This window comes from Podarcis vaucheri (assembly GCF_965113315.1).
Source record: "Podarcis vaucheri genome assembly, chromosome: 6".
In the NCBI taxonomy this organism is placed as follows: domain Eukaryota; kingdom Metazoa; phylum Chordata; class Lepidosauria; order Squamata; family Lacertidae; genus Podarcis; species Podarcis vaucheri.
The window spans coordinates 43,093,135-43,115,931 of record NC_138764.1 but is presented as its reverse complement, the minus strand read 5'-3'; the positions used below and the strand labels follow the sequence as shown (position 1 = coordinate 43,115,931).

The window sequence follows — 22,797 nt, the reverse complement described above, 5'->3', positions numbered from 1 at the left end:
AGGAGGACAATGGTGCCCCACCCACACCGCATCACTGGCCACTACTGGCTTGGGACCCAAGTACCTAACAGAGCACCTTCTCCAGTACAATCAATTTCTGGTTGGTGTTGACCCATGACAGAACCTTATTGGTGGTGGCCCCTCATTTGTGCAATGCCGACCCTAACAAGGTGTGTCAGTCTCCTTCACTATTGACTTTTATGATGAATTTTAAAACCTTCCTATTTACCTAGACATCTGATGGTTGAAAGGTCTGTCCCTGGCAATCGTGAAATAATTAGTTTTAGAGTAGGTGATTTTTAAAGAAGTTTTAATTTGTGATCATTCTGCATTGACATATTTGCTTCCCTGGGCTCCTTTAGAGGAAGGTGCTGGATATAAATGTAATAAATAAATAATAAATTCTACCCGGAGGCAATGGCAGTATAACTTGCACTCCAATGTTACAGATTTTGAAGTTGTTTTCAGCTTTTCCAGGAAGAATAGAAATAAATATACTGAATAATACAATAAATGCTTCTTTGTTGTTACAGAAGGCTGAGGGGAATAGAGTTTTTAAATAATAAAAAATGTTTTTATTATTATCAGTTGACTACTGATTGTATTATTATATTCCTGATGAATCTTGCACCCCACTGAGGATTTTTCAGTTGCTCATTTTATGTTGTTTTCCTTGGTTTATTTCTTAGTGAATTGTTTTTATTCGTGATTATATTAACCAGAGAGATTCTTATTGTGCTAAAGGCACCTCTAATACAGGACTCTCTGCAGTTGTGGTTAAAGTAGGATTAGGGTATGAAATTGCGGGACATTAGGTTCTAGCACCCCGCACACCTTGGTTAGGTTCTAGCCAGGAACAGAGGACTAGTTGGAAATGTTAAAGATACTGTGTAAATATATAAAGATATATTGTGTAAATATATAAAGCTATTGTGTAAATATATAAAGAAGTAATGTGGGAATGATGACTGGAATACAGCAAAGAGGCTGATGAATGCCCAGAATACAGGGAAATGGCGCTGTTAGCAAGGGGGTGGGGGCAGAAGGTAAACTGGAATCTACTGGCAAATCCCTGAGTGAGTTATGAGGTTTCTGACTCTCAGTTTTTTACAATAGCGAAAATGAGGCTTTTCCAATGAGGCTGTTGAAACAATGAAAACCAAAAGTGGGTTTTTGTGTGAAAGAACAGCGAACCCACTTCCGGTATCGGAAATAAATTATTTAACTCAATCAATGCTTAGTGGAGGAAGCCTGTTCTTTATATCTAAGTGTTTCACTGCTCATAATAATGAGACACCATTTTGCACCTCACACTGGTTGGTAAATTTCAGGGTTCTAGTAATAAATAAATATTTAGTAGTTTCTGCAAATATGCCCACCCATGCCTGATGGATCCTTCCCCCCCTTTTGAACTCTCTTCTAAGTTATAGCTGTTTGGTCTAAAAGGTAGATTATTAGATGTGGTGGTGAAGAGGACTCATAAGTGCCATCTACCTTTCGTTCATGTGGCTCAAATGTTACAAAATTAAATTATTATGATAACTTTGTATGGAGAGAGAGAAACCAGAGTTCATTTATACTCTGGATTGTGCCAACTGAGCATTCTCTTTTTCAATAATGTACACAGATATTTTAGATTTTTTTTGTTATTTTCAATTACTGTTGTGCTATCATATGCTTCTGTGCCATCATATGCTTCCTTGCACTTACGTTTTCCCATTGGAAACCATGGTCCTTGCTAGGGAAATTGAAAGTTTTTCCAGCTTTTCTGTTCAAATCCCTTTTCCCTAAGAGTTTGAATATTAAATTATGTATTTATTTTTTGACTTGAATATTTAGAGATGAATGCAAAGTAGCCACTGGAAGTAGGGTCCTTACAGTTCTGCAAATAATTGTTGAATGAGCTTGATATAATGAATAGAGTTTGTGTGTTTGCTTGTTTATCCTGATCAGTTTAGACTAAAAGAAGGTAATAACAAAAAAAAACCCCTCCAAATATATTATAATTGTGCAGTGCATATTTTGGGTTTAGTTCAGGGCACACAGTGGATGTAATTCAGTGTTGCACTAAAGCTAGATGGAACAATCTCCCTTCTGCTCTCCCCCACCCCCATGCTATTTTAGACTCTCCTCCACAGGAGGGGGGAAGGTGTGGGCTGCAGGGGGGAGGAGATGGGGGAATGTCCCATTGCCTTAGTGGGCTTTCTTTGATTATTATTTGTTTATTCATAAAAGTATTACTAGATCACAAAGCATAGCAAAACAGTCAACAACACTAAAAGCAATTTAAAAGCATTGTGTGTAAACTGTATTTGTGGGCATGTGGAGGATTGACACAAAATATACTTTAGCTTGTATACTGTATAAAAAACTAACCTAGTTAGAAAATACTTTCACATTAAATATAGAAACATGATATTGATGCTATGTGCTAAGCATTTATATAGTAAATACTATAAATACTTTATGGATTTTATACTATATATCAGCTATAGTATTAATAATATTTAATTATGAAAACCTAATTGTATTTATACCAATAATTTCTAGCATTTACCAATTACAGTATACAGTATACAGTATAAACATGCTCTTAAAGGTATGTTCACTAGGTATTTTTCTAACAACAGAAACAATGATTTGGGAAATCAATTTCTCTTCTATATTTTATCTTTTAGTTCAGTGTTTGGAGATGACAACCAAAAGGAAAATTATTGGTCGCCTGGTGCCATGCCGATGTTTTCGAGGGGAAGAAGAAATTATCTCAGTGCTCGATTACTCCCACTGCAGCCTTCAGCAGGTGCCAAAGGAAGTTTTTAACTTTGAACGGACATTGGAGGAGCTTTATCTAGATGCCAATCAAATTGAAGAGCTACCTAAGGTAAACTCTGTTCTTTCTCTAATACACAAAGGCAGTTGCCTTGCTGAATGAACATTTAAGGTCTGCTTGGAACTCTCAGTATAAAAAGGGAAATTGGCATAAACAAACTGCTGAGTTCAAGTATTTAGAGTTCTAAATATTCTCACTGTGTCAACTAATTACACATTTTCCTACTTTTGGAAAATACTGCTTTCAGCTCTGCAAACAGACAAAGAGGTCTGTGGATTTGGTCCTTCCAAGTGTATGAATAGAAATTCCTTTATTAATGCCATGTTATTCAAGAAATATGCATTGGGAATTATCTAGAATGTGCTAGAATTAAGTCACAACAAATTCTAAGCTCATGGGTATATTAATGATGTGTCATTTGCTTAAAATGAAGAAAATATTTATTTTTTTGTAGGCTAGAGACCTAGACATGGTGAACCCTATTTAACATTTTCACATCTCCTCCTGTAATGTATAAATGAGAAAAATTGTGGCATGGCACTATTATACAGTACAGTGGTACGTCGGGTTAAGTACTTAATTTGTTCCAGAGGTCCGTTCTTAACCTGAAACTGTTCTTAACCTGAAGCATCATTTTAGCTAATGGGCCCTCCCGCTGCCACCACGCCGCCGGAGCCTGATTTCTGTTCTTATCCTGAAGCAAAGTTCTTAACCTGAAGCACTATTTCTGGGTTAGCGGAGTGTGTAACCTGAAACATATGTAACCTGAAGCGGATGTAACCCGAGGTACCACTGTATTGTGCATTCCTTGCCTGTATCCCATGTTGTTTGCTGCTGCCGCTGGTGTACACAGATCAAGTAACTTCAGGTTTCATTTCTAGCCCGGGTTAGAGGGAATAGAAGGTGAATGTGGTGGCAGTCTACCTGAGAAGCCCTTGCTTACCCAGACTGACAGTCATAGCAGCAAGAGAGTAAAAGTCTCCTTTCTGTTACAATATCTACTTCACAGTTGCTCTCTTCCATCAATAGATGTGAAAACTCAGATCTGGCATAAGCTTGCACTCCTCATTACCAGCCAACAGTACTGCTCACTGCTTTGATCATTACATAGGAAGTGTGAGTAAAGGAATTTGCACTTTCTCTTTCCTTTCCCTTCCGTCTCAAAACATAACATTTGAAGCCATTCACCGACTAGATTCCCACAACTTCACCTTTCCTCTAGTGTGAAGGATGATGGCTAACACATACACATCCCTCCCCCACCCAGTCATTTGTACTGCAGAAACAGCAAGATGTTTTCTTTCTGTTTGTCTTTTCCCTTTTCCATTCTAGTGCAAATGACAGAGGTGCCTGCCTATCTCCCAAGCCTCTGTGTTTACCTGTGGGCTTTGAGAGAGGCAGTTCCTTCTGTCACTTGTTTTGAGAAGAAGCCTCTTGCTATTTCTTTCTTATCTTCTCCAAACTGCAGTGCAAACAGAATAGCACCTTGCCAAGGCCTTGGAAGCACGCAGAGGGTTTAGGAGAGAGCAAAATATCCCCCAACTCTTAACACAAGTGAGTTAAGAGAAGCAATAGTACAAGAACAGCTGCAGTTCCTTATCTGCTCCAAGTCACAGTGCAAATGAGAAAAAACCTTGCTTCTTTCTGCAAATACCGAAGGACTTGAGGAAGGGGACAGGTTTGTGGAAAGCACAAGTGAAAGCTGGATAGCAAACGGATATTTTGTTGACACGTACAGCTCACCTGTACAGTGGTGCCTCGCAAGACGAAAATAATTCGTTCCGCGAGTCTTTTCGTCTTGCGATGTTTTTCGTCTTGCGAAGCACGGTCCGTCGCAACTGCGCCTCTTCAAGCGGCTTTTAAAAAAAAGCGCAAAACGTTTTCGTCTTGCGAAGCAAGCCCATAGTGAAATTCGTCTAGCGAAGCAACGCAAAACCGAAAAACCCTTTCGTCTAGCGAGTTTTTCGTCTTGCGAGGCATTCATCTTGCGGGGCACCACTGTATATTCATGTCCCCATAGTGCCTCAAATCTCTTAAAATTTGAGATTTGCTGTCCATGTCCTTTTCATAGCTTTAGAGGAATTTTGCGAGAGAAAGAATGGGAGGATAACACAGACACATCCTCACTGGGAAACATAGCACAAAGCAACTTTCATTTTTGAGGGCTGGATGAGCTTTGGAAAGTTTACACGTGCGTGAAAAGCACTTCTTTTTGTGGCATCGTTATTGCATATCGCTGTTGTAGTGCTTAGTGCCCCAGTATCACATTACCAAATGCCAGTTTGTTAGTTCTTACCATGTACCGTAAGTAGCATCTGTTTGGGAGGGAACAACCTCTGCAGTGGCCCTTGCTTTATATGGAGCCGAATCTTTAAATTGACACTCTAGCAAAAGCTACACAGTATCCTTCATTCCAAATTATTAAGTCTCATTGACTTCAGTGGAGGAACTTAAAACTGCTTGACTTGGGTAGATGTTGCCAACTCTGTATTCTATTGCTAAACTGTCTCCCCTTTTCTTGCCCCCTAGCCAAATTTGGATGCTCAGTGCAGTGGTTTATTCACTCCACCGGGCAATTGTTTATAACTGGAGAAGCAATTTAGTTATACTCTCCAGGGGGTTGAAGGAAAAGTGATATAGAGAAGTGAGTCATTTACTCAGCTGTATGTATCTGTTGCTAGAGAAGACTCCAGATACCAAATCATATTTTTCTGCCTCATAGAGATGAAATGGTGTGTGATAGAGGTCAATTTGTCGGTAGATAGTTCAGAGTTATTGCTTCATTTTAATCATAATGTATGGTTACTATTTAATAATAATTTAAAGAGACTTTTTTAAAAAAGGGATTCCACTTTCTAGATGCGTGTGTGTGTAGAACACAAAATGTGTCATCTCGACTATCACATTTTAAAAAGAGATTCTAGCATGGAATTTTAACATGTGTCCACAAGTACATCACAATATAATTTTGTGCGTAATAGATAGTCGAGTGAAAAGTACAGCACCTCATTAAAATATGTGATAATCTATGAAGTCTTTATAGAAAATGCTGTTGAATATGCTGACACCTTCCATTTAATAATGAACCTGAGAACATTACATTACATTTTTTCCTGTAAGATATGAATGCACCATCTTAGCTTCACAATGAAAGGTACTTGAGGGCTATAATATAACTTTGGCAGTGTTGTAATATACCGTGTTTTTCGCTCTATAACACACACCCGACCATAACACGCACATAGTTTTTAGAGGAGGAAAACAAAAAAAATATTCTAAACGAAACAGTGGATGTATGATTTTTGTGGTTCATGCTGTGGCCACAGACATGTGATCTGACAGTGAGTTTGGAGTAGCCCAATGCAAAAATCCTGAGGATCCATGTGGATCCATGCTTTGTAACCACGTTTTTGCACCACTGTGGCCCCAGGCAACAGTGGGTGCGTGATTTTTTTGGTGCAAGATGTAGCCATGGACATGCTATGTGATCTGATGGTGAATTTGGGGTGACCCAGTGCAAAAATCTTGAGGATCCATGTGGATCCGTGCTTTGTAACCACGTTTTAAGTGGGGAGGGAAGGAAAAGCACTCAAGGGACAAGGAGCACACGTAGGGTGTGCGGAGAAGGATGCTGCTAATAATGAAGAAGAGGGGTATAAGGGGAGAAGGTTCCTCTCCTTTCTCACTTTGCTCCTTTAAAGCAAGCAGGCTCTGCTTTTCTCCCTCCTTCCCGCTCATCCCTGGCTTAGCGAGCTGAAAAACTTTGCTGCTATGTAGCGAGCTGAGTGGGGAGGAGAGAGGGACAGAGAGCCTGCTTGCTTTAAAGGAACCAACCGGACAGGAGCCGCTTACACTCGTGTAAGCGGCTCCTCTCCTCTCCCGCTTTGCTCCTTTAAAGAAGCAGGCTCTCTGCCCCTCTCTCCTCCCCACTCAGCGGCTCTTCTCCCGCTTTGCTGTTTCAAAGTGAGCCACAGAGGAGGGAAGGAAGGGGAACCATGGATCCTCTGCTCACGACTGCAGCAGATCACCACCGCCACCCGTAGGCATTCCCTCCATAACAGGCACAGACATTTCCCCTTACTTTCTACGAGGAAAAAAGTGAGTGTTGTGGTGCAAAAAATACGGTAGCTTGTTTATCTGTAGATAGTAGACAGATTAGACCCTCTCCTCACTTGATCCAGGACAGCAACTGTGGCAAAATTGCCAGGATGTTACAATGCAGGTTAAAAGGCATTCCCTGCCCCCAGGATTCATGCTACAATAACGTTACCTTTTTCTTAATTCATCTAGCTGAGATTTGCATTGATATCAATAAAAATAACTTTTCAAACTCATCGGCTCTCCATTTTGAACTCTTATGCTAAGAACATGTAGTTTGAAATCTTGGAACTTTTAGTGACCTTAGCTGTACCCATAAAAATGTGCATGAACTTAATTCTATGCTTCTCATTCTGTGGAACCACTACACTGATTATAAAATGTGTTTTCTTATGCCAGTGAGGTTATTTACATAGTCCATACACCAAATCTCAACAAGCTATAACATGGTTTGTCCATTGAGCTATTTCTCTATTAAAGCAGAGAGCATAATCTTAAATTCTAGATCCAAATGCTTCTTCTGTAGCAGGCTTCCTCAACCTTGGCCCTCCAGATGTTTTGAGACTACAATTCCCATCATCCCTGACCACTGGTCCTGCTAGCTAGGGATCATGGGAGTTGTAGTCCAAAAACAGCTAGAGGCCTGAGGTTGAGGAAGCCTGTTCTATAGTCTATGAGCCCTTAGGAACTTTTTTTTTGTGCAGCTAGGATTCTGAAAAACTACAAAATAGATGGGCGACCTAAAGCTCAGCAGTTAGTAGCATATGAATTCCTGTGTAAAAGAAATAAGTACATATTGCATGTTGGTTATGCCCATTAGAGTCTTAATGTTCAATGCCATCATAATTTCTTAGAGTTAAATAAGATTTCCTGAGAAAATGTATATCTTAAAAGGCTCTTCAAAGTAATTTGATTCCTTTGTGAGTGCATTTTCACTCTGCCTTATTGTTGCCATTACTTGCCATTTCTTTCGAAGTGAAAAGCAGATGACAGAATTATTCCAAAAGGAACTCTTTTCTTAGCGTAAATTGGCTTGCATTAAGCTACTGCATTCACCAGCACAAATTAATGGTCTCTGTATAGTAGCTCTCAGACTTTCTGGAGCAATATTTTTATTTTGTCCTTTGCTAATAGATGATCAGGCCCATCATAAAATATGAGGTAGATATGCTAATCCACACTGAATGCTTTTTAAAAGTGAGTTTTGTTAGTCCATAGTTTGTTCACCAGCATTTTAGCACTAGTATTAATTACACATTGTTTGCATTTTAACATTGTGGACTATGGTCACATTGAATTATAGTTCCGATCCCTTTTTAGTTTTATAAACATATCAGAAAAAGTGAAGAGATGTTTTCAAAATCTTACAAGGAGAACAGATTTATTGTCACTTAAATTCATAGTATACCAGCACAATATCTTATTCTTAGGTCTCTAAGATCATTCACTCCTCCAATCATTTGTGTGCCAGTTTTTCTGTAATTGGTAGGCCTGTTGTTTCTAATCACTCCCATTAAGAAGTCTGCATCTCTAATCTGCAACTGAACATAGGAAGCTGTCTTATACTGAGCTTCCTATAGCTCAGTTCTACACTACTTTGCAGCAGTTCTCCAAGGTTTCAGACAGCAAGCCCAGCCAGACCTGGAAATGCTAGGAATTAAACATGGGACTTCTGTGTACAAAACAGGTGTTCTGTCACTGAGTTTCCCTGGGAGCTGAAGGATTCACTCTCGGGAGGGACATGTAAAGGGAGCATGTTCTGCTGCTCTTTAGAGATCAACCTCATGTACACTGGGTCTTACTGGCCATGGGCAAATGTGCTTTATTTTATTGCCTCTAAATGTTAACACCAGGCCAAAATTTAAAGCAAGGATCATAAGCAATTTTCTCTCATTTTTTCAGCAATTATTCAACTGTCAAGCTCTGCGTAAACTGAGTATCCCAGACAATGACCTTTCAAGCCTGCCAACCAGCATTGCCAGTTTAGTGAATCTCAAAGAACTTGACATCAGTAAAAATGGTAAGGAAAAATGTCTGTCCATTCCTTTTCATTTATCATAGAATCACAAACTTAAACCAATGGAAAGGTTGAAGTAAGAGCTACAGTTACCATGCTTATTTATAAAGTAATTTATCAGTTACCTTTTGCCCCCAGCCCACTCAAGGCAGCTTTTGGAGCATACAAATATAATAATAAAAGACTTAAAATAGCAGCAGCACTAACAACCATTAAAAAAAAGGAGCAGTAATAACAAGTAAAGCAGCAATGTAAAAAAAAATTCAGATAATGAAAAGCTGTTCATCTTAAAATACCTCTCTAACAACCAATGCCTTGTTTAGAAGAAGGCTACCTGATATGAATGAGTTTCTATAATCCACTTAAAGGTTTATAGCATTGGGGCCAAATTGGGCAGTTGCATAATGTGGGAGTCACCATTTTAGATTAACTGTAGCTTGCTGAGTCATGTGAATCAGGACTGTGTACATGGAGGGCAGTGTGTGTATCAATATTGGGATGGATTGATAATGAACATCTATGTCTATTTCTAATTATAAAGTCAAATCAGTACATGGGGAAATGCCACATTTTAATCGTTTGTTAAACCAGGGTTTGAGTTGGAAAGAATGCTACAATTTTAATTTCTTTTCAGACCCTTTTTCTCATGTATTGTTTTTGACAGCATTAAAAGAATTCTCAGTTGCCCTGAAGAATAGTTTATTCCTAATATTATTATTAGAATTTCTTATGCACCTTTCATCATTAGGTCCGGGTTACAGCAATATAAAAATACAGCATTAAAATCAGTGGTGATTGGAGTACGGTATATGCCTCTTGGTTTACACCAGCTAGAGTTTGTACCTGAACTGGAAACTTTGGTTAGCTTAAATAATTCTCCGCAATGCTGTCTGACAAACATTTTGCATTACAGTGAGACAAATAATGAGTGGTAACCAAGGTTTGTTCTTGAGTTTGTCTGGACAAGACATTTAGGATAGCACACAAAGTAAAGCTATGACTTAGTTCGTAGCACCCGGCAGCAGGAAAATTAGGGGAGTAACACAGAAGCTATGATCTTGTTCTTGAAACATCCATGCTCATGTGTTTTGCATAATGTGTGAAAGGTCAAAACAAACAAACAAAAAACAGGTAAAGGACCCCTGGACAGTTAAGTCCAGTCAAAGGCGACTGTGGGGTTGCAACGCTCATTCCGCTTTCAGGCCGAGGGAGCTGGCATTTGTCCACAACAGCTCTCCACGTCATGTGGCCAGCATGACTAAACTGATTCTGGTGCAACGGAACACCGAGACAGAAGCCAGAGCACATGGAAACGCCATTTACCTTCCCGCTGCAGCCGTACCTATTTGTCTACTTGCACTGGCATGCTTTCGAACTGCAAGCTTGGCAGCAGCTGGGACAGAGCAACAGGAGCTCACCCCATCGTGCAGATACGAACCGCCAACCTTCTGATCGGCAAGCCCAAGAGGCTCAGTGGTTTAGACCACAGTGCCCCCTCTTCCCTCCAGAGAAACAAGCACTCTGACCTTTATACCAACCAGAAGGAGAGGGAATATTTCCTCCAGTCTTGTTAAAGTTTTTTTTTGGGGGGGAGGGAGAGAGATGAGAACATCTGTAAGCACTAGCCAGTTTATTAAATGTCCTTGCCTATATATCCTTGCTGATATATCCAGTATTTAAGATGCCAGGAAACAATGTTTCATTCCCTACAAACTGTTAATTACAGAATTCTATATGTGGGGTGCAATTAGTGCCAGCACCGTCCGTTAAGAGTTTGAGTGTAATCTTTGACACCTCCCTTTCCATGGAGGCACAGATTGCAGCTATAACAAAGGCGGCATTTTTCCATCTCCGCCAAGCTAAGCAGTTGGCTCCTTACCTCTCTCGCCCTGACCTAGCCACTGTGATCCACGCAATGGTCACCTCCAGATTGGATTATTGTAACTCGCTCTACATGGGGCTGCCCTTGAGACTGACCCAGAAACTCCAGCGGGTGCAGAATGCTGCAGCGAGACTCCTTACGGGGTCTTCGCTGCGAGATCACATTCACCCGGTGCTATACCAGCTGCACTAGCTCCCGGTGGAGTACAGGATCAGGTTTAAGGTGCTGGTTTTAACCTTTAAAGCCCTATACGGCCTAGGACCCTCGTACCTACGGGACCGCCTCTCCTGGTATGTCCCACAGAGAAACTGTACTTTTTTCCACCTCACAATATGTGTAATATAGGAAATGTGAGGAACTTCTAGGTGCTTCCTTGCTCAGTGCTTTGCTGCAGAATCTGACTAGTTCTGCAATGGCCATCAGGCACAATTGATGTCCAAGAGGAAGAAAGAACTGTGTGCTGTGTAGACTTTAGCTTAATACAGTCTTCAAAATAGGACTTGACTAAAGCTAAGCAATTTCTAAGTGCCCAGGGGAGTTTCATGAGCAGAACAAAACCTCAAAGGGATATATTCTGACACCAAAGCACATAATTGATTCTCTTTAATTTTTGCTGCTACCTATTTGGGCACTCGGCTTGTCTAATGGTGTCAGAATAGAAGTGTTACATAATGCACAGGATGTATCATTACAATGAACATTATGTTATGTTATGTTCAGTCCACCTTTAGGGCTGCAGCTATTTTTATTTTTGTAAAATCGTGTCTCTTCTGCAACAATCAATGCTTGCTTTCACAGCATCTTTCCTTGAACCAGTGCTCCCCCCCCCCCAGAACCCCGGAAACTGCCAATGATGCAATCCATGACCAAGTGGGGGGGGGGATAATCACCTACACACACTAATACTTTTTTGATTCATGCAACAGTGGATCAATGGATCCTGAATACCATCTGCTATGGTTACTGCATAGAATTCAGCAGTCGCCCTCAACCTTGGTTTATCCCATCACCGCTCTCTGCTTCACCCTTCAGTTGCTAGATTGTGAGAGACTGTGTCTAGCTGTTACACATGTATCATGAACCCACATGCATGTATTCATACACACGACAATGAAAGTTTTGAGATATTTTGCTAGAGTTACAAGGTACACCAATTTATGAATATGTGCTTGCCCACTCTCACTTTGTCCATCTTTCAAACAAGAGTTTGGAAGAACTCTTAATTTCCTAGTGAGAAAATGACTAAAATTGGCTATCCTATTTGCTTCCCCCTCTGTGTTTTGCTTTAACAAAAGGTAAAAGAAAAACTGTAATCATAGTAAGTGATTAACTGAACCTGACTATCTCTTTGTCTGCTTCCTGTACCACCATTAGCTTGAAAGCATCCATTCAGAATGTTAAGTAGATTTTAATGGTAGCTACATTTACATGTACGGTCTTTACAGGGTATGATATATTTTCAGGACACTTGAGATCAGGCTGGTACCAGGGTCAAGCAAGGTTCATGATGGAGAACCTCATGTCATATTTTAGTTATTTCAGTTTTACAGTTATGACATGCTAAACCATAGAAATAAGCTCAGATTCACACACCTGTTCACACAACATCTCATCAACATGGCAGCAATAGAACCGGTCCTGCCAAAGAACACTCATTAGGCATTTACTTGATCATGTTTGTAGTTCCCACAAAAGACCACAAAGTCTGGAGGGCAATTCTCAGTCTGAAATATCTCTACTGCTGGGCGATCTACAAAAAATTCTGACCGGAATCCTTAGCCTCCTTCAAGCAACCCCTTCATCTCAACGACTTCATGACATCCATAGACTTACAGGATGGAAACCTGCATGTTCCTTTTCATCCAAAGTACCAGGAATGTCTTCTATTCTCCATTGGCCCATATCATTACTGGTTCAGAGCCCTCCCGTTCAGATTAGCCTCATCTCCAGGAGTCTCCACAAAGGTAATGGTTGCACTGGTGTCTCACCTCTGCCTCCAGGGCTTCCACATCTACTCATATTTAGACAACCTCCACCTTCTTCTACAGATTTTTTACAGCAGCTGAATTTGGGTCTGCTGTTGGTTGATGGCTGAAACACATTTTATAATAGACAATAGTGAAGGTTAGTCCATGAGGACAAGTGGGCAGTGCCCCACTAACCTTACTCAGCCCAACTCTGCCTTCTTATGTCCATTCAGTCCAGGGCTTGATATTGGCTGTCAGCTTTCTCCTCTTGCCTCTTGGTGTTGCCCATTACAGAATTTACTTCCGAGCCAGCCACTCCCTCCTGCACTCAGGATCACTTCAAGGAATCATGAAAAGATCCCCACTGGATTGGGACCCACATCTGTAACAGGGAAAGAGCTTGCTCAGTATCAGGGCAGCAGCAGCAAAACAAAAACAAATTTTTATTCCAAGGTTTATGCTGGTGCTGTGATAGGCACTGCCATTTTAGTGCAGCAGCTGTTTTGAACACAAGCCATAGGAGTGGAGGCAAGAGCGCCATCTGGTTACGTCCGGCCAACCTTCAGCCATATTTCTGATAATTGCCGACATGAAGTCAATTTGTCAGCTTTGACTTGTTTGTATCTGCCCATCATTACACCTCTGTGCTGCACTTTTAATATGAACGCTACAGGAAGAAATCCAGCATGTGAAGAAGCTCTCATGACAAAGACTTGTAAACGGGCGTTTAGCAGAGGAGTCTGATGGGAAAGTCTGGAGTGCTGACTCACAATGTATGTGAATCCAAGAGACATGGACTGTGAGGGAGCTACTGCAGTGACCTGCAACACCTGTGCCATGTTTGTCTTCCTGCCTGATAATGTGCAAAATACACCTGCAGCAAGAGTAATATGGTTGCTTTACCTGAAGAGAAGGTGGGGATAAGGTGGTGCTCTATATTCAAGCTGTGCTATGTACCTAAAGGTGTTTGCTAGGAGATTAAAAAAAAAAAACATTGCTAGAAAAGTTTGTTCCTTTTCAAAGACAAGGAGTCCTTGAATAAGGAACGGTCTCCTAGTCCTTGGGTGATAAATTCAGCTTTGATACTTTGTTTTTCTGTGTCATTGCTTGGTGACTTCCTTTGCATTTTATCCACCTCTCGATGATTTACTCTATTTCATTTTCAGAATAAACATCCACAGGCTATAACCTTGACATGCGTAATAAAAAAATTAACATAAGTAAGTTCCTGTGATGAGTCATGGGCTAAGAAGAAAGACAATATTAATACAAGTACAAGCAAAGGCAGTAGCACCCGCCAGAGCACTCTGCTTCCTTTACTAAAGTCTTAAGAACAGCAGGGATCTTTCTGTTATTGGCACATAATTTGCAGTTGTAGGTAGTTATGTATTAACACCAGCTGATCCTGTAACATTGCAGTGTGCTTTCAATTAGCTCTCTTCTTCATTTTTCAACCATATATTGCTTTTTCAGTCCTCATTCAGCTTCTCATGGCCAAGAAGGCCACAGTCTTGCAACCACCCAGTCAAGAGCTGTTTGACTGAAGTTTTTTGGATTATTAGACTTTAGAAAGTTTCTACATTATTACATTATTAAATAATCTAGCTAAATTCTAGATTAAAGCAATTTATTAACTGCTGGATAAAATGGATGCTGTTTAGGGTGTGTTATTGGCTAATAGCACATCCCTGTATTCCCACAGCAGACTGTTTGTGGTAGTGTATTTGTTTACCAGCAGCAAGATGTTATATATAGGTGAAGGGGAACCTGTGACCACTCAGCCCTCACCCAGAAGAAGCAAGGATGAAGCATGTTTAAAACAAAACAGGAACATTATTTGTTCATGCTCAAAGGCATTATAGCTTAGTGGTTACTTTTGCAAGGCACAATACTTTATTTCAAACAGACTTTCAATGAAGTATAAAGGATTGCATTTAGAGGGGGAAATGGTTAGATATGATCCCTCTACAGAAGTTCTTCCACATGCTGATAGAGTTATTTCAATCCTAGCCATACCCATAATTTTTTAAAAGCTCAGATATAATTACTACAGTGTGTGGAATTGTGATCTGCTTAGGACTAAAATGAGAGTTTAGGTACTTTAAAGACCAGTCATTGGTTGTATTCCTTCCTTGATAACATACATCTTTGTTCTCTTTTTAGGGATCCAAGATTTCCCAGAAAATATAAAGTGCTGTAAGTGTTTAACAATAATTGAAGCCAGTGTCAATCCTATTTCTAAGTGAGTATCTGTCAATGAAGTTAAATGTTTCCTCTTATATATGTTCAGTGGTTTGCATATTAATGTATGTAATGTAAAGTTCCACATGGATGGAATTGTCATTTGGTTATAATGAAGCTATGCAAGAAATTTTTGTCCAAACTGCGGGAGGCAGTGGAAGACAGGAGTGCCTGGTGTGCTCTGGTCCATGGGGTCACAAAGAGTCGGACACAACTAAACGACTAAACAACAACAAGAAATTGAGTGAAGTGTAAAATAGCCTTACAGCAAATTCTGCAGTGACTGCTAGGAAAAAAGGTGGACACATTTTAAGAGTTGTACTGATTTAGTTTTCTATATTGTATTTTTATTTTCAATTAGGATTTATTTCTATAAAAACATACACAAACAAAATTTCAATATTGTAAGTTTTTAGGGTTATTGAAGAGGGTATGAAGGCTGATGCCATGCAGAACCCAATATGAGGAACACGATAAGCTCCCAGTTTATAAAAACCATTTTTCAGCACTTTTTAGGAACATGGATAAGTTTCTTTTACCAAGTCAGACCATTGATTTATCTTGCTCAAAATTTTGAGAAAGGTAAACTCTGCCTTAGGAATCCACATGGGTGTGAACCGAAAGAGGCATAGCAATCCTTGGAGCTTGTAGTGGTTTAAGGAGGATTATATTTATTTACTTTTATTTTTAAAAGTATTTTCATGCTGCTACTCATATGTATAATAAAAACCATATAAAAATTAAAGATCAGAGATCAACTCCTACAGAGAGATATTTTCTTAATTGTCTGCATGAGCTTGGAAAGAGAGAAAAGTTATCAGCAAATGTTTAAAGATTAAAACAGAAGATGCCTGCTGAATCTCTTCCCTGTTTCCTAGGCACAGGAGCCACCCATCAAAAAAGGCTCAACCTTCCCAGGATTCAAGCACAGATTATTAGTCCCCGTCGGGTCCACCACTACATTCAGAGTTTTTGCATCCTCTCCTGATTTCAGATGTTATGCAGAAATAGAGCTGTGTGTCACCAGCATAGTGACACCTTACTCCAAAACTCCTAATGACCATTCCTAATGGCTTCATATAGATGTTAAATAGTACTGGGGAGAGAATAATACCTTGCGGAACCCTGTAGCACAAGTGCCAGGGGACTAAGGAGTACTCATCCAGTGCTGATCTCGGCTCACAGTCCTGAAAGTAAGAGTGGAGCCATAATAATATGGTGCCTCCAATACCCATCTCACTTGAGGATATCATAATCAACAATATCAAAAGCCACTGATATATTGAGCAGAATTAACAGGGTTGCATTTCCCTGTCTCTCACACAATAAAGGTACTCCATTAGGATGAAAAGGGTTAAAGTTTGGTTCAGAAATAGACTCTGAATCCAGATTGTAATGGATCAGATAAGCAGTCTCATCCTTGAACTTGATTTCAGTGGGAATGGAAATCAGTATGCCAGCTCCAAAGCTGGCATGTTGAGAGACCTTCCTTTCCCCCTCTCCGCTATTAGAGCACCAGTGTGGGAAGAGTGAGAACTGTAAAAAGGAGGCCTTCATGGGTTGGCCTGCTCCACTAGCAGATCTCTCTTTCCACACAGAGAGGGTGATCTGCAAAATCATACAGCCCTTGGAATTCCTAGTTAGGAACCATAGAATTGTGCCCTTCAAAACTTGAATTGATCCATGTGGTAGCCTATTTGCCAGTCCATGTGGATCATAGTAAGCCAGTGCTGAAAGAGCTGCATTGGCTGCATTTTTTTCATAGATCAATTCACATTGCTGATTGTGATGGCCACCTCCCAGCCACCATGGGTCCCTTTCCGTCTGAGGGCATCCCGTCTGATAATACAGAGTGTATCCCTCTGTTCAGTCCAGTCTCCTACTTTAAATAACAGCTGTCGCCAGACAAGGGATAAATTAATTAGCTTCCAAAATTTCCTGGGATCTCTTAGGATAGCAATGTATTAAAGCTTCTAAGTGCAAGGGTGTTATAATTAAGAGAGAGTGCACCATGGCAAACTAAGGCCTGGGCGCCGGATCTGGCCCAATCGCCTTCTAAATCCGGCCCACGGACGGTCTGGGGATCACTGTGTTTTTACATGAGTAGAATGTGTGCTTTTATTTAAAATGCATCTCTGGGTTATTTGTGGGGCATAGGAATTCGTTCATTGCCTCCCTAAAATATAGTCTGGCCACCCACAAGGTCTGAGGGACAGTGGACCAGCCCCCTGCTGAAAATGTTTGCTGACCGCTGGAGTATACCATGTTTATGAAGCAGGGTCTAAAGTTTACCAGAACAGAAAAAATGAACTTTTTTGGAGGTGGGGAAGATATGCCATGCAAAAGTTACACAAACCCACTATATTTCCTTTGGAGCAAAATAAAGCAGTTTAAAACACCATCCACTTTCCCAGGACTAAACTGTCCCCAAACTCATCTGATTCGCAAAAGAATCTTAATCTGCTTTGTATTCCTCTTTCATGGGTCTTGTCACAGGATGCCTGGGGTTGCCAAGGGAGGAGCATAGGTAACAATAAATGACATGACAACTGGATCAACCACTGTATGGGAAGCAGTACTAACTTGTTCTTTCCAGGGTGGGTGTCAGGAGCCCTGTGAAGGTATCACAGAGTGGGTGGTTGAGTCTGGAGGAACAATGGGAGGAGCTCAGAGAGCAGGAGTTGTATGATCCTGGAGTGAGTCACAATAGGTTATAAGCTGCCCCTTCTGAGCCTCAAAAGGTATCTGATCTCTGGAAGAACCCAGTGTTCTGGGGTTGGAGAGTTAGACCATGGGAAATGCCCAGGTGGGATAATAGAGAAGTGTCCCACCCCTCTCTCACTCCTCAGTGGCCTGACAGCCACAGGTGACGCAGCTGACTTGTAGCTTGCCTTATGTGCCGATGTGAACTACACCTTGAGAACTGACAGAAATGGAGTTGTGAGTTAAAGTTCTTAACTGAAGGGGGAGAGTTTCCCTCAGGCCTAGAGTACTGGTCCTGCACGTACTTCCCATCCAGCATGGAAACTCCTTCAGCATCAGCGGAGGAGCTCATGCAGATTGTAGAGGCACAGCCCATGCTGACAGAGGATAATGAAGAGCAAAGACCACTGTGGAAAGATGGGCAATGATGGCATGCCCCGCCAAAGTGGTTATCAAGACACTAGCACTGGAAAACTCCCAATCCTAGCTCTTGAACAAGTCCATGAGCTGGGACCAAAGGAGAAATGTGGACCTCCCATGGAGTCCCTGAGATGCCACTGCTGCCCAAACCAGCTATCTTACCCGATGTTCTGCATCTCCTGTTGAGGGAAAGGGGTACCCACTTGAGTCTTGATCAACTCAGAGCAGCCAGCAACTTTATGGACTGAGCAGCACAAGATATAGTTGTGGAAGCTCAACAAGCTGCTCACTATGGAGACCATTGTCCCAAGGGGGGCGGTGCTGGTGTCAGGTGTTGTCACCCATGCAGTCACTTCACGTCTTTTTGGAATTAATTGCTGGGCCACCAGAAGAACTTGAAATTTTTCTCATTGTCTTGGTGTTGACCTGGCTCACTTTGCATGATCCATGCATCTCCCTGGGGCAGATATCACTGGCCTTCTCCTCAGACTACTGTTAGCATTGCCAGGGGACCCGAGCTGATCTGGCCATGAGAGCCCTATCTCAAGACTCTGGGGAGACCTTGCCACCTCTCACAGGCAAGAAGTGCTCCGTCATTCAATTACACAAATTCAAAGAAGATGTAACACACAACCCAAATAAGAATTATTATGGTCATTTATGGGCAGGGGTGGGGTGGGGAATGGCAGCACATTTCATAGATAGAGCATAATACTCATTCTACATAAAATGGTATGTTCTATTGGTAACAGTAAAAATAATGTTTAATTCCAGAGGTTGTAAAAAGTGTCATTGATATAATTTGCTTGTAATTTCAAAATTAAATTCACTACCAAAAAGCTTACACAGACAAATTAATGGGATGATGTAATATTAAATAGTTAAGTGCATAAATATCAACCTAAAAGAGCAAGATAGTGTATCATTTGCTGCAATAGATGGCAAAATGTTAGATCTAAGAAGCAGCTCAATATATTTTATCTATTCACTGTATAGCAATGAAGGTGTGAGTTAGGGTATGTATCTGCAGGGACTTACTTATATTGTTCCCATAGTAACAACAGTATGAAAGCTAAAGCTTTAACTTGTTTTTTAGGCTCCCAGATGGCTTTACGCAGCTTTTAAACCTGACCCAGCTCTACCTAAATGATGCCTTTCTGGAATTTCTTCCAGCTAATTTTGGAAGGTAAGCACAAATTGTGACACTTCCCCTTTATGAAAAAGCATGTGGATTTTAATTTTTTGATTGAGGGAGTTGGGTGTTTTTAGCCAAGGAGGAGAAGGAGACTAAGAGGAAATATGGTAGCCATCATCAAATATCTGAAAGACTGTCACATGGAAGATCAAGCAAGCTTGTTTTCTGCTGCTACAAGAGGGTAGGACGTGAACCAAAGGATTAAAGCTACAAGAAAAGAGATTCTGACTAAACATTAGGGAGAACTTTCTGGAGGTTTTTAAACAGAGATTGGATGACCACCTGTCATGGATGATTTAGCTGAGATTCCTACATTATAGGGGATTGGATTAGATGACCCTTGGGGTCCCTTCCCGCTCTACAGTTCTATGATTCTTTGATAGTTTATAAACTATCATTCTAGTTTTTACTTTTTGATAGCTATGATAACCCTTTCTTTCTGAATTAGAAGTGCAATCATGTCTACTCAGAAGTAAATCCTGTTGTATACCCTATAAGATTGAAGACTTAATTGGTGTTTCTTAGGGTAACCTGACTTTGAGAAAGAGCTCCTACTACTAATGTAATGAGAGATTGATAGAGATGGAAGAGAGATAATTCTGAGCTGAATGACATCAGAGCTTAAACCCCCACACCAACAGGCTATACAGTAGACTGCTGAGGCCCAGTCTTTAATCAACAACACCAGGAGTGGGGCAGTACCGCTACTTAACTGTGCAGTGACGGGGGCAAGGTGAGGGGGACACCAGTGGAACCAGTCAGGTGTTTCCCCCAATGTGCCCATGCTAACCTGACTTTGGCACCACCCCTTCACCCCAGTAAGTTTCAGGGATGCCATTATTGGGAGGCCATCACCACAGCACCACCCTGACCCACTGACTGCTCCTGCTGCTACAACAGTCAATATGAAGATGGAATGAAATTTGCCAGTAAATGTATTTGAATGTGCTTTTGGACACTGAGGTCTGTTGAAATGTGATGGGGCATTTTTTTTTTCTGGGGATGAAAAGAAACAACAGTGTTTCCTGACTTGTAAAATAAATATATTTGAGAACAAGTAGGCAACTTGCCGCCTATTGCTTTTAAACTGTTAATGTTCGTTAACAATTGCTTTTGCATGTAACTGCAAACCATGGTTTGACACAATGGGAACAAGCTCTTTGATTGCAGATTTTCCACTTTAACTCACTTCAGGTGAAATACTCAAGTTCCGTTTAAATATTACAGCAAAAGTAACAAACGACAATTTGAAAGTTGCTCACACTTCTGTTTTGCTTTAATGTATGGATCAGCTCTGACTCATAGCATCTAATATAATTTGCTTTCTAAATGTACTTTCTACATTTTTTTATCTACCAGTGGAGTTATTTGAGGGTGTGTTTCTAGCTTTTAGACACCTTAGTTACCTAAACTAATGTAGTAGCATTCTTTTAGCATACCACCTGGATCTTGCAATAATAAAAGTTAGACTAATGTGGAGTGGGATTTTAACATTGCCACATTATTATTATTTTTGTTGTTTCCTGTTCTATTTCAGGGGAGGCGTTAACCCATAAAGCCATAGAGACTTCTAAATTGTATTGGCTTGTTCGTCAGGGGGAAAATAATAACGTGGTGCGAATTTGCTTGAATTGTTCAAGTTATATGAATGTTAAAATAATATGAGCAAACAAAAGCTCTTCTAGCTCTTCCAGATAATAATGCATTACATAGTTTTAATAGCTTTCCAAATTGTAGTTTAGCTTCTTTAAGCAGATCAGTTTATTTTGCTTTAGATACATAGTGAGAGCCTTAGGCTGTCAGTGGTTATGTGAGAATCAACTGTGTGTGATTCACACAGGAAGCATTTGCGTGTTGAGTTCCACAGTGCCACCCCCCAAATAATCACACACTTCACACATCAATTTTGTTTAATGTTTTTGGCATAATTTTGGCCACAACTTTATTCAAAATACAAAAAATTGTGAGTGGTTGCTTAGGCATTGGTTATGACTATCTGTCCTGGCCCTCAAGGACAGGGCTGGCCCTTCCGGACTCCACCGGAAGCCAGCGTGGGAAACAAGTATTGGATAGAAGGGAGGCCGGGAAACAAGCCCTCACTTCTGACCCTCATGTTCCAGTGGGGCTTGCACGGCCCAAGTCCGGCTCCACGGACAAGGACAAAAGAATGGCAAGCCCCTGGATTCCTTTAACGGAATTCCCTTTCCGCATCATTTGGAGGGGTAGGCACTTACCCCTCCAAGCACCAATTAACCAATGCCTAACCGCCAACCTTACAAGTTGTGACGATTTGCTACGCAGTAGGCAAAAACCAAATGGCACCAGCCAATCAGCCAGATGGCAAAATTCCTACCGTGCCCCCGCACCAAGGCGAACGACACCATGACAGGCATAGCAAGGTCAAGCGATCAGCTTAAATAAAAAACCCCCCTATTAAAGGGAGGGAGGGCGGGTGATCCGATGCAAAACGGCCAAGAGGACGTCCCTACGTCTGGCCCTTCTATTTAAAGCTTCTGACTCCTCCTCCAAATTGGTAACAATCATATTCCCCCAGCAACCCGATTAACCCTAAAGGCCAGGGTTGCAGATTAATTTGCCTAGTCATGGCTGGGCGGCCTGTTCCCCAACCGCAACACGTGCTCTCTGTTAGGGAGAACACGCTTTGCGTGTTGAGTTCCACAGTGCCACCCCCCAAATAATCACACACTTCACACATCAATTTTGTTTAATGTTTTTGGCATAATTTTGGCCACAACTTTATTCAAAATACAAAAAATTGTGAGTGGTTGCTTAGGCATTGGTTATGACTATCTGTCCTGGCCCTCAAGGACAGGGCTGGCCCTTCCGGACTCCACCGGAAGCCAGCGTGGGAAACAAGTATTGGATAGAAGGGAGGCCGGGAAACAAGCCCTCACTTCTGACCCTCATGTTCCAGTGGGGCTTGCACGGCCCAAGTCCGGCTCCACGGACAAGGACAAAAGAATGGCAAGCCCCTGGATTCCTTTAACGGAATTCCCTTTCCGCATCATTTGGAGGGGTAGGCACTTACCCCTCCAAGCACCAATTAACCAATGCCTAACCGCCATGGAGCCTCCAGCTCACCGCCAAACCACTCACAGCCCCAACCAAGACCTCAGCTTGGCAGCCACCGCACCTAACCAAGCCTCATTCCCTGAAGCAGAAAGGTGCACGCCATCATCTCGGAAAAAGGATGGCATCTTAAAAAGAATCGCAGGGTGAGAAATCACATCTCCACCCAGCTCAGCAATCCGGTGTGTCACAGCAGAATTGATGCGCTTTCTGGCCCTTTCTGTGGCGACTGGGCAACGACTGCCCCTCCAGACGCATCATTGCAAAAGCTGAGACCAAAATATCATTGCTGTAGGCACCATTGCCCGCAATGTCCCCAAGTCCATTCAAATTGCAGCACGCAGTGAAGAACGG

At 41.3% G+C, this 22,797-nt stretch overlaps 1 protein-coding gene and 1 long non-coding RNA gene across 19 annotated transcripts in view; one reads left to right on the top strand and one right to left on the bottom strand.

Annotated features, from left to right (window-relative positions):
* The window catches only part of LOC309534860, a 60,206-nt gene extending 41,806 nt beyond the window's left edge, over positions 1–18,400 (bottom strand). For both annotated transcript variants that reach the window (XR_014220897.1, XR_014220898.1), the window contains exons 1-2: positions 18,321–18,400; positions 12,990–13,176 (exon numbers count right to left, since the gene is read on the bottom strand). This is a non-coding gene — a long non-coding RNA (uncharacterized lncRNA). The remainder of the gene's footprint in view (positions 1–12,989; positions 13,177–18,320) is intronic.
* The window catches only part of LRRC7 (leucine rich repeat containing 7), a 202,083-nt gene that overhangs the window by 63,759 nt on the left and 115,527 nt on the right, over positions 1–22,797 (top strand). For all 17 annotated transcript variants that reach the window (XR_014220870.1, XM_082227221.1, XM_082227222.1 and 14 more), the window contains 4 exons: positions 2,679–2,881; positions 8,831–8,948; positions 14,958–15,036; positions 19,255–19,344. Coding sequence is in view for 16 of the 17 variants with exons in the window: in XM_082227222.1 (XP_082083348.1) it covers positions 2,679–2,881; positions 8,831–8,948; positions 14,958–15,036; positions 19,255–19,344 (490 nt within the window). In the remaining variant the exon portion in view is untranslated. The remainder of the gene's footprint in view (positions 1–2,678; positions 2,882–8,830; positions 8,949–14,957; positions 15,037–19,254; positions 19,345–22,797) is intronic.